Source organism: Octopus bimaculoides, chromosome 11, assembly GCF_046866305.1.
Source record: "Octopus bimaculoides isolate indiv1 chromosome 11, ASM4686630v1, whole genome shotgun sequence".
In the NCBI taxonomy this organism is placed as follows: domain Eukaryota; kingdom Metazoa; phylum Mollusca; class Cephalopoda; order Octopoda; family Octopodidae; genus Octopus; species Octopus bimaculoides.
Window position 1 is genome coordinate 10,050,259 of NC_142938.1, and position 12,500 is coordinate 10,062,758.

The 12,500-nt window shown below is 37.1% G+C and overlaps 1 protein-coding gene across 2 annotated transcripts in view; it reads right to left on the reverse strand.

The window, feature by feature from the left end:
• LOC106870489 (dynein axonemal heavy chain 7) overlaps positions 1–12,500 on the reverse strand; it is a 255,489-nt gene that overhangs the window by 112,459 nt on the left and 130,530 nt on the right. For both annotated transcript variants that reach the window (XM_089359464.1, XM_089359463.1), the window contains 4 exons: positions 11,490–11,618; positions 8,719–8,808; positions 7,477–8,007; positions 6,126–6,271 (listed from right to left, as the gene is read on the reverse strand). In XM_089359464.1, coding sequence (XP_089215590.1) covers positions 6,126–6,271; positions 7,477–8,007; positions 8,719–8,808; positions 11,490–11,618 — 896 coding nt within the window. The remainder of the gene's footprint in view (positions 1–6,125; positions 6,272–7,476; positions 8,008–8,718; positions 8,809–11,489; positions 11,619–12,500) is intronic.

A 12,500-nucleotide genomic window follows, 5' to 3' on the forward strand; every position in this document is an offset into this window, starting at 1 on the left:
ATTCAACAATCAGAACAAATCCTATATACAATTACTTATATATATATATATATATATATATATATATATGTTGCTGAACCACTAAGTTGTGGGGACGTAAACACACAAGCAATGGTGGGGGGACAAAGATAGACACAAAGATACACACGCATAAATATATATATATATATATATATATATATACAGAGAGAGAGAGAGAGAGAGAGAGAGAGAGAGAGTAGAAGACAGTTACCCAAGGTGCCACACATTGGAAGTGAACCTGAAAACATGTGGCTGGGAAGCAAGCTTCTTATCATACAGCCACACTTGTGCCTATACATATATGTGTGTATACGTATATATATATAAATACATATATGTATATGAATGTATGTATACACGCATGCATAAAAACACGTATGTTGAGGATGTGACAATCTCTCTCTAGTGATGGTCCCATGAAAAAATGCACCCTGACACATTCTGTAAATTGATTGAACGGAGATCAGGTAGAGGAGGGGGGAGGGTCACAAGAAACTTAATATTGTTGTTGTTGTTGGTGGTGGTGATGACGGTGATGACAAGGACAATGGTAATGATGGTGTGGATGATAATGCCAATGATAATGACAGAAATTCTTCTTTTAGACAGAAAACTTGGAAATAGGGACAGCACTGTTGTTGCTTTTTTTTTTTTCCAGTTAATCGTGATATCGTGTGTGTGAGTCAGATGGGATGCTCATGGTTGGAATGCTGTGATCATAGGTCTTGTCAGTCAGGGTTTGTGTGTGACTAAACAACAACATCACTATCGTCATTACACTCAGACACAAAACCTCCACTCTATGCCCACTACCACCACCACCACCACCACCACCACCATCATCACAACTAACATCACATCCATGATAGCAACTACAGCCACAACTACTACCACCAACAACAGCAGTAACATCACCACTACCACCAACAACAGCAGTAACATCACCACTACCACCACCAATACTACAACTTACACTTCGCTCATGACACCCAATAGCACCACCATCACTACCACCATCACCAACACCACCCCCACCACCACAACTAGCACCACACTTGTGACAACTACTGCCACCACTAATATATCTGAGTTAATCTGAAGAGGAAGAGGTGGTGTCCATGCCCTTTACTGACTCTACTCCTAAACTGGACACGGACGCAGCTGATGCCAATGTATGCAGAGAGGGATCAAGCAATCCAGTTTTAATGCTTCTTATAACGGTAAACTTTCTTGCTAAAGACACCCATGGAGCAGGTGATGTCAATTGTGGTGGTGATGGCAATGGTGGTGGTAGTGATGGTGACGGTGGTGGTGGTGGTGGTGGTAGTTATGGCAGTAGTGGTGGTGATGATGGCAGTGGTAGTGATGGTAGTTGTGGTGATGATGGTGTGATGTCGAGGTTGGTGATTGATAGTGGTGGTGTTAAACTAGTTGGTGAAGTGCGAGATTATATAATTTGTTCAATACATTTAATGCCTCATGCTGACAGCTACTTAACTGTGGTATATCATGCAGATGGTGTCTCTGAATTATTTCATTTTTTTAAAAATACATTTCTCTTCTTATCTGTCTCACCATACGAGGTGGTATCTAAATGTTCCCGGAATAGTTATGCTTAATAAAAAAATAACTTATTTACCTAAATTTTAACATCATCTCCTTTGGAATAGTCACCTTGCACAGCTATACACTGGTCCCAACATTGCTTCCAGTCTGGAAGTTGTTTTCCATTAGCAAGTCAATGACCTGCGATTTGCTCTGGATCTCGACAATAGCTTTAAAATAGTAACCTTTGAGCTGCCTTTTTCATCTTGGGGAAGAAATGGGTGTCTGTAGGTGCTAAATCTGGCGAATAGGGTGAGGGTGTTGCTTTTGGCAAGAAACTCACAAGTGAGGAGAGCTCGGTGTCAGGGTGGGTGCATTGCCATCGTGAAGAATCCAGTTCTTCGTGCTTCACAGATCTCGTTGCTTTCGCTCAATGTCCTCCCTCAAACACTTCGAAACATTTCAGCAGAACTCTTGATTGATGGGCTGGGGTGGGGTGGGGTGGGAAGAATTCTCAATGTATGTGTGGATGTCCAAAAAAAAAAAAAAAAAAGGATGACCAGGAACTTTTCGATACCACCTTGTATATTGAAACACGCTGCTGAATAAAAACTGTTTATAAGTCAAAATTTGATGCACTTGTAATTCTAAACTAACTCTAGCTTGATCTCATAAATACTAGAAAGAACCAATGAGCCTGAAATTTGCAAAATGTTCACTGTTAGACAAAGTTAAGTTGCTACAGTTTTCAAACCAAAGCCACAGTTTTTATTCATGAAGAAGTCTGGATTATTTTTAGGCATTAACTACAATCTCATAGAGTGAAGCAATAATTCGTGTTTAATAATCACCTTGTAACATATTTTTCAGGAATTATGATAATTATTCATTTATTCAAACATTATTATTATAAACTACATGTTTATTTTCTATAATTATTATAATCACACATTTATTTGATAATTATGACTACAAATTCATTTCTATAATCATCATATTCATACATATTTTTTTGATAATTATGGTAATCGTTCATTTTTTTTTTTCTTTCCATAATTAACGTTGTCTGAACTTCACCTAAGCGAAATAAAATGATTAGCCTTTTGACAAAAAATAATTAATTATCTTCTATGATATATGATCATGCCCACATGTTTTATATGATTAAATCAACACTTAATAACACATGATTGGTTAAATAAACAAGTTCCAGTTATGACCAACACCACCTATTTTTACAGCCTAGTGTGTCTGGAATTACTTTATCCAATATGCCCTTCTTTTAATCTGATATAGTGTGAGCTAAAGGAAATTGTGATGTTTTTTTTTTATCTTTTAGCCAAGGGAGAACACAATGCATGTACACACATGCACCCCCCAACACACAAAGCTAAGAGAAATAAAACTAAATATATGAGTATGTATATATATATATATACATATATATATATATATATATATATATATATATTGTAGAATTAGAAATAGAAAAAATCCTTGGTACAGTATTATATGTTTGAAAAAATGAATAGAAATGGCATTTCTGATCATTTTTCCACTTTAATTATTAGATGTTTATAAGTTACTGGGTGCTTAAGTGGAAAAATTATCAGAAAAGCTATTTCTATTCATTTTTGTGAATATATATTGTTATATTTTGGGATGGTCATTTAAAAAAGATTTTTGCCAAATAAACACATGCACTATATATTTGTTCTTCATGCATTTATTGTCTATTTTTATATTATCGTATGACCATTGTCAGGAATCTTTTGTCATGCATCTGTGACCTATTCAGTAACTCTTTCCATCCACATGTATCCTCCTGCTCTGCCTAGTCCATTCTCATAAGAACAATAATAAACAAGTGAAGAATGAACATATAGTACGTGTGCTTATTTGGCAAAAAAAAAACAGAAAGAAAAAATTCACCACACTGAAATATAATATCTGTTTCAACACATGATTTCACATACAATTGAATTAATCCCTTTGTCTGTCCTTGTTTGTCCCCTCTATGTTTAGCCCCTTGTGGGCAATAAAAAAATAAGAAACGTTAGCACGCCGGGCGAAATGCTTAGTGGTATTTCGTCTGCCGTTAAGTTCTGAGTTCAAATTCTGCCGAGTTTGACTTTGCCTTTCATCCTTTCATCCTTTCATCCTTTCGGTGATCGATAAATTAAGTACCAGTTGCCTACTGGAGTCAATCTAATCGACTGGTCCTCTCCTCAAAAATTTTAGACCTTGTGCCCAGAAGAGAAAAGGAAATGGCTCTGAAGAAGCCACCTTCATCTCATCTGGATACAATGGTGCACAATTGAATTTTTGCAAAGAGGACTTGGGAATGGGATTTGATGAGGACAAAAATGCATCACTTGTAATGGAAACTAATGTCAGGAAGTACCTTTGTGTAAAGAAAGAATCACTCTATCAACATGTGCAATTTGAGCAACCTAGGTCAATTAATACAAAAGTGAGTAATTCCCACTTTTGCATAAATCTCGTGATGACCCTTGTATTTTTTGATTTCTTTGTTGTTTTCATCAGTCAAGTTTCCAGCATGGAATGATGATGATAATAGTGAATAGGATGATGATGATGATAATCGTGGTGGTGGTGGTAATGATGATGATGATGACGATGGCGGTGGTGGTGGTGGTGACAATGATGATGGTGGTGGTGGTGGTGGTGACAATGATGATGGTGGTGGTGGTGGTAATGATGATGATGATGACGATGGCGGTGGTGGTGGTGGTGACAATGATGATGGTGGTGGTGATGATGATGATGATGATGATGATGATGATGATGATGATGATGATGATGATGATGATGATGATGATGATGATGATGATGATGATGATGATGATGATGACGACGACAATGACGGTGAATATAATCGTGGCAGTGACGATAATGGTGATGATGGTGGGGCTGGGACTGATGCTGATGATGATTGTAGTAGTGCTGTCAATGACTGTGACGACCATAGCATTGATGATGATGTTGCTGCTGGTGGTGATGATGTCATTATGAAGCTAGTATTGCTGATGGTGATGATGAGCAATCAGATCTTAGAGAGTTATTCAAAGAAATCTAATCTCTTTTATATCCCAAAAATACAAATGTGAGTCACTAAGCTCCGGTCTTCAGCAGAGTTAAGCGGATCAAAAAAATCCATCACCCCCTGGAGAGGACATTGGCCTATTACAGACAACTCTTTTTCTAGACTGGATGAAACTCAACATTGTGAACCATACTGTCATCTCATGATTCCAGGGTGCTGCCTGTACTATATATATGTGTGTGTGTGTGTGTGTGTGTGTGTGTGTGTGTGTGTGTGTGTGTGTGTAGTAAATCCCCAAAAGAACAAACACAAAACAACAACAACGCGAGGAAGTGGTACATGTAAAGTATTAGCAGACACTCAGGGGAGGAAAGAAAGATGGTTTAACATTTCGAGCAGACACTCTTCTTCGGAAACAGAGGAAAGTCCAATAGAAGGGAAGACGGAGGAAGAAAATCGTCAACGATTCACATGTGGTTACATTTGAAATGACTGGAAGGGAATGGATGAAGAAAAAGTTCTTTTTAGGACAGGAGAGTAAAAGACAAGGAGGTATGTGCGTGCATGCAAGTATGTATGTGTGTAATAGCACGTGTGCATGCGTATGTGTGTGTATATGTGTTGTGCATGGTGTGTGTTGTGTGTGGGAGGTATGTGTGCGTACATGTGTGTATGTATGTATGGGTGTGTGTGTGCATGCGTATATGTGTGTGCGTGTGTGTGTATATGTACACTCGCCCAAAGTGCCACGCAGTAGAACTGAACCTGAACATGCCAATTCATCACCTTAAAGCACCAGAATGAACGACTTGCAATATTCATCTTAACTGAAGCCAGTGGCTTAACAGAAATCCTGGAGAGCTGTATTAAATATCATATATTTAGTTTCTTACATCAAGCAAGCCACACACCTATGGAGGAAAGGGCTGCAGTCTTTTCAGTCACAACCATTCCATTCATTTCTAGAATGCATTCTTGGAATACTTAAGGCAATCCAGTACATGATTTGTAGTTTGTTTTGTGAAGCTTGGAAAGATAAATGGTTAATGTTGACCACACCAAGATTTGAACTCAGATTTATAAAGAGCCACAAAAAAATACTTCAGGACATTTTTTTCCTGATGCTTTAAAGATTCTGTCAATCTGCTGACCTTATGATGAAGATGATGATGATAATGATGATGATGATGACGGTGAGAGTGGTGTTGGTAATAATGATGATGGTGGTGGTGGTGGTGGCGGCGGTTGTGTTGATGACGATGATGATGATGTTGGTAGTGACGATGGTGGTGGGGGTGCTGGAAAAAATAAAATCGAATAAAAATCTTGAGGGGGAGCAAAAGAGTTTTGTCTGTGACATGAAGCAATCCAAAGGACAAAAGTATGTTAATTAAAGCAACAAGTGAATAACTTTGGTCGTGCCAAGATATTAAGTCTCTACTAAGCTGTTTATATAACGATAAAATAAATGAAAGACTTTCGGAAAGCTTACCAGCGTCTGGAATTAGCTACAATAACACCATTCTCAATAGAGAAATTATCACATGGTAATCCAGCAAGATTCCAAGCCTGTATTTTGATTGGTTCTCCAAGAGTTTTACTCAAGTAGAATTCATCTGAACACGGAATCAATTTGCTCTGTGGGGAATGAAAAAGATGAAAGAGAGAGTGAGAGAGTAAATTAAGAATATTTGTTTTTTACAGAATGGTTTATGTTGGAATCAGTAGGGAAAAGGGCAGTTACACTTGCAATGATTGGAGTTCATTTCTATGTAACCAGCATCTTATAGCTATACAACAACAAACGGTCGATATAAGAGATAATGGGGGGCCATTGTATGTACATTCTTAGGCAAATTTATTCAAGAACATAATGCCATAATGGATATATGGTGTAACTTTGTGCTGTCTTTGATATTTCCTGATTGTCATGCAGACCTTTACATGAAAGAAAGAAATTTAAAAAAAAAAAAACTGTAAAAGCAATCATATAAAAAAAAAATAGTATAAAACAGAAAATAAATTAAACACAAAAAAAAAAACTTCATCCATAATAAACAACTCTACAGAACTGATGGCGTCCATATAACAGAAGAATTTGTCTAATATTCTTCAGATTCTACTTAATTATCTACAAAAAGGACGGTTAATATAATTCTATTCAATATCAGCTTTAGTTGTCTATTTACAATGCTATTGTCTGTGTTATGTGTTCAAAAGTCTGGTTCTATTACGGTTCCAATTCTGGTTCTCTGACGTACAATGAAATCCTTGCTTGGGAATACATGAGTAGATAAAGTAGTTTAGTAGCTTTAATATTCCATTAGTATTTTCTGTGTATTTTTTCTTTTATATTTTGTACTATATTTATAGCCAGACATGTTGTTCTTGGTGCTGTTTAGCCCCAGGTTAATCCTGAACAAGTAGTCTTATGATCGATGACATTCAAGCTTTTAAAATTCCTCAAAGCAATGCTTAGTTAAAATAAATTACCATATTTTTTATTCAGACATAGTCTACTTGGGTCTACATTAACCAACATGTTCTTCCTAAAATCAATTTGAGGAAAATTAGGTTGCTATTTCTATAAGGTTGTGTGACCCTACAAAGGCTTCTTTTTGGTGGCTATAACTGTTACTGTTGTTTAACACCTGGTTATTTTATTATAAGGAGTTTGCTTCCAAACCACATGGTTGGGATCCATCCACCCGTTCCTCCACCCACCAGCCTGTATATATGTATATATTTCCTTTCTTTCTCTCTCTCTCTCTCCTGCTGTTTGTCTTTGTTACCCTCCTCCCACATTTAATAATAACAGCAACAGCAACAACATCAATACGTACTTTACACAGCTGCACCCAGTCTGTGATGCACCTCTCACGGAATGCTGATGTGAAGGGTCCCAAATATGCAATCACTCCAGCAGATATCAATATATCTCCAATCAGGTTATCATAAGTATCTTGCAAAGAATTAGCTGCTGCAATCCACCTGTCTTTTTCCCCACCAAGGCCACCAATCAGTTTCTCAGCTCGTGTTAATTTTTTGCCACACAAATCAACTTCATTTTCCAGGTTCATCTTTTTTTCTTTGGTTTCTCTAAACGAAGCTTTCAAGTCAGCTAGCCGCTTCTCGATAGCTTTTAATTCATTTTGCTTTGCTTTCAGATTGTCCATCGTCATCTTCAGGCAACTTTCGGCTTCAGCTAGTTTCACCTTTTTTGGAGCGACAGCCTTGTTAACTTTGTCGTAGATTGTCATGGCAGAAATCCAGCGACACAAACCTTCAGCTGCCGAGGAAGCCTTGGCCACTTTAGCTGGGTCAAACTCAGGATTGGTCAGATACTCAGTCCGGATCTTATGCATGATATGGGGCTGAAAGAAACAAATTAGTCTGTCAGAAAATATCGACATTTATAGTGTAAACCAAATAAAAACAAGATCATTAATCATTTTTATCTTTTACTCGTTTCAGTCATTGGACTGCAGCCATACAGGGGCGCAGCCTTGAAGGGTTTAGTTAAACAAATCAACCCCAGTACTTACTTTTTTTTATGCCTGATTCTTATTCTATTGGTGTCTTTTTTTTTGTGTGTGTGTGCATGTTGCTTTTTACATGGCACAAGCACAAGTGAGGTCAGACCTGGCAAGGATTTTACAGCTGGATGCCCTTCTGAGCACCGACCACTTTACAGTGTGGACTGGGTGCTTTTAAGTGGCATCTGCACTGATAGGGTCACTAAGTACTTGCAAGACAAAAAAAAAACATATATGGTATATATGTATATATATATATATGTACACAGCACACACACACACACACACACACACACACACAACAGGTTCCTATAGTTTCTGTCAATCAAATTCATTCACAAAACACTGTTTGAAGACACTTGCCCAAGGTACCACATAGTGAGACTGAACCCCAAGACCACATGGCTACAGAGTGAGCTTCTTAACCACACAGCCATGCCTGTGCTTGTGTAATGAGTATATTTTCTCAACAAAAAAAGAAAACAAAAAAAAACTTGAGAAAATTGAAATTAAAAGTACGCAAAATCTTAGAAAAGTTCGTCAACCTACCAGAATATTATCTTTATCATAATCTCGTAACTGATTTAAGAATGAAATGTCCCCTAACAGCTTCTTTGATGGGCCCCAGTAATCCAGAGTCTGTGAAAGAAAATTAATGGCAAAACATCATTAACAATAGAATGGAAAAGATAATTAATCAATGAGATGGGACAGATACATTAGGTAATGTGAACATGATCAGTAAACACTTTTGGTGTTCACTGATGGTGGCGGTGTTTGCAAAGATATTAGTAACAGTAGTAGTAGTGGTGGTGATGGTCTTTAGTGAACACCATCAATGAACAGCATCAGCAGATAGAGTTGATGAACAATATCAGTAAAGTGTGATCAGTGAACACCATTAGAGAAATTACATCAATGAACACCAAGTACATCACGGTCAGTGAACAACATCAGGGATAATCATCAGTGAACAGCATTGATAAACACTATCAGTGAACACTGATGGTGGTGATGTTTGTAAAAGTGATGTTAGTAGTAACAGAAGTGGGGGTCATGGGGATGTTTGTATCAATACTGCTAATAGTAGTAGCAGCAGCAGCAGCTGCAACAGTAGTAGTAGTATTGGTGGTGGTAGTTATGATGATGTTAATAGTACTATTAGTGGTGGTGGTGGTGGATGTGTGTAGTATTTGTATGACATGTTGCTAACGTCATGTGACTTCATTTAGAATATATTTGAGTCAAGAACATCTCATACACACATGCATGCATGCACACACAGACACACATATGCATGTGTGCATATGCACACATGCACAAACAAACAGATGCACACATCCATGCAAACAGAGAGACAGACAAGTATATAGACAATGAGATACAGACACGCAGACAGAAATATAGAGATACAGGTATACACAGACAGACAGACAGGTACACACAAAGACAGACAGATAAGCATGCACAAAAACATAAACATACACACATAGATGCACACACAAACATGCAAATACACACATGCAAATGTGCATCTGTATGCACACACAATAACACACACACACACGGATTAACATGCATAGAGATTGACACAGACATACACACACGTGAATGCAAACACACACACACACACACACACAAAGACAGACAGATAAGCATGCACAAAGACAGACACACACATACCCAAACACATGCAAATACACACACACACACACACACACACACACACACACACAAAGACAGACAGATGAACATACACAGACAGACATATACATACACATACCCAAACACATGCAAATACACACATGTACATGTGCGTCTGTATGCACGGACATGCATGGACTAACATACATAGAGACTGACACAGACACACACACAAGAATGCAAACACACACACGCACACACACACACACACACACACACACACACACACAAACAAATAGGAAGACACAAACAAGGAGAGACACCCGTGCATAGAGACAAACAGACAGTCAGGCAGAGAGAGAAACAGCCAAACGCATCCACACAATACAATAGAGTCTATGAGAGCAGCAACAGAGTTCAGACAGGCATTCGACGTTCACTTGGAATTAACTTTTAACTGTGCTTGTACAGCTTGTTAGTATCACTGCTGTAGTGAAATGCACAGCAATAGTATCTGCTATGTACTAAAGTAGTACTGTCATATATTAAAGGGTATATTACAGTCATAATTAAAGAGATGTGTACTGATTCCAGCGAAAACATACGGCATCTGGTAAAATGTTACAACAGCTCTATGTGTTAGACTTAATACTTTTGCCGTTATAATACAAATAGTATTGGTACGTTGAGATATTTATACAGAGTGGTGTGTCTTGTCTCAAGTTTAACACTTTTGTTGTTATAAAACTGATAGTGTTGGAGATGTTGATGCCAGTATATGGAAACCAGGAAACCAGAATTATGAGCCTATGTAACTTGGCAAGGAACTTTTACTTTTATCTTTCTCCTGGAAGAGCTGCTGGCCTGACAACTTTGTCAAAAATACATACATACTGGAAATTAGCGGCCCGGTGGATGTTAACATAAAGCTGAAGATCAGTGAAAAAGAGAACACCTATGCTGAACTATTGAGAAATCTGCAGTTACTCTATCCAGGTTACAAGTTCAGGTTTATACCTGTAATTATTGGGGCCCTGGGACATGTAACACACTGCCTAAATACCAATCTTGAGAAATTAGGCTTCTCAAAACCAGAAAGGAGAAAGCTGATTCGAAGACTACAGATTCAAGCCATCACTGTAAAACTTTCCAGAAGTTTATCATTTAATTATACATGAGCATGTCTAGATATGCAACTATATGCATGAGAATACATCCATAAAGCAAAACATGCAAATCTGTACTTACATACATACATACATACATACATACATACATACAAAAAATACCCTGTTGTTGATGTTGAAATTCCAGGAGAAAGCTGATTCGAAGACTACAGATCCAATCCATCACTGGAACTGTAAAAATCTGTAAAACTTTCCAGAGGTTTATCATTTAAATACATATGAGCATGTCTAGAGATGCAACTATATGCATAAGAAAACATACATAAAACATACAAATCTGCTCATACATACATACATACATACAAACAAAAATACCTTGTTGTTGATGTTGAAATTCCAATGAAGGAGCCTTGGATCTAGGTTAGAAACTAGTTCTTTCTCTATCGGCAAGAAATCTTGAAATAAACTGAATACACACACACACACACACACACACACACACATATAAATATATGCATACATACAAGCAAAGAGATGTAGAGGCCTTACCCTTCTGCCGGTGCTTGCATCTGCTATCCTCTCTGGTTTAATATCCTTCATGACACAGACAGCAGCCATGACTAGCTTCACACCAGCAGGAGGACTCTTCATGGATTTTACAATTGTGATATCAGCCGGCTGCAATAACACAAAGATCAGATAATGAAATATTCAGAGACTACTATCATATACAAACTAATTGATTTTAAACTTGTTGTTCATGTACTGTACCTACAGGTGTTAGTTATCATGGTCCCCTACTCCTCATTTTCCCTACACAACTTAGTACATTATTGGGTTAATTTATATATATTTTAAATAGTAATTTTTCAATTTTTAGATTTTTTTATTTTCAATTTCTATCTTTTTAATTTTTAATTTCTAATTTGTAGCTTTTTATAATCGGTTAATTTTAATACTTCAGTTAATTTTTAAATTTTTAATTATTTTAACTTTTTGATTTTTCAATTTTTTAATTCTCTATTTTTATATTTTAATTTTTTAAAAATTTTCAATTCTTTTATTATCTAATAATTTTTCAAATTATTATTATTATTTTTACAATTTTAAAAGCACCCACTACACTCTCGGAGTGGTTGGCGTTAGGAAGGGCATCCAACTGTAGAAACTCTGCCAGATCAGACTGGAGCTTGGTATAGCCATCTGGTTCACCAGTCCTCAGTCAAATCGTCCAACCCATGCTAGCATGGAAAGCGGACATTAAACGATGATGATGATGATGAATACCCAGAGGAGACATTTTCTTCCCACTGGCAGTGCAAATATTGTTTCTATGTTTGTAATTGACTTATGACAACTGAAGAAATGCAGCAATCACCCTGCTGTAGACATAGAAACTTGAAGTCATGTATGTGAGTCTTTACAGCTGTATCATTCAACATACCTATGTACAAACATTCATACATACACACACATACATATATATATATGATGTGCCTCTGTAAAGTTTCCTTATCCCAAATTCCATTCAAAAGCTGTATTAGTAGTGATTTGTCCAAG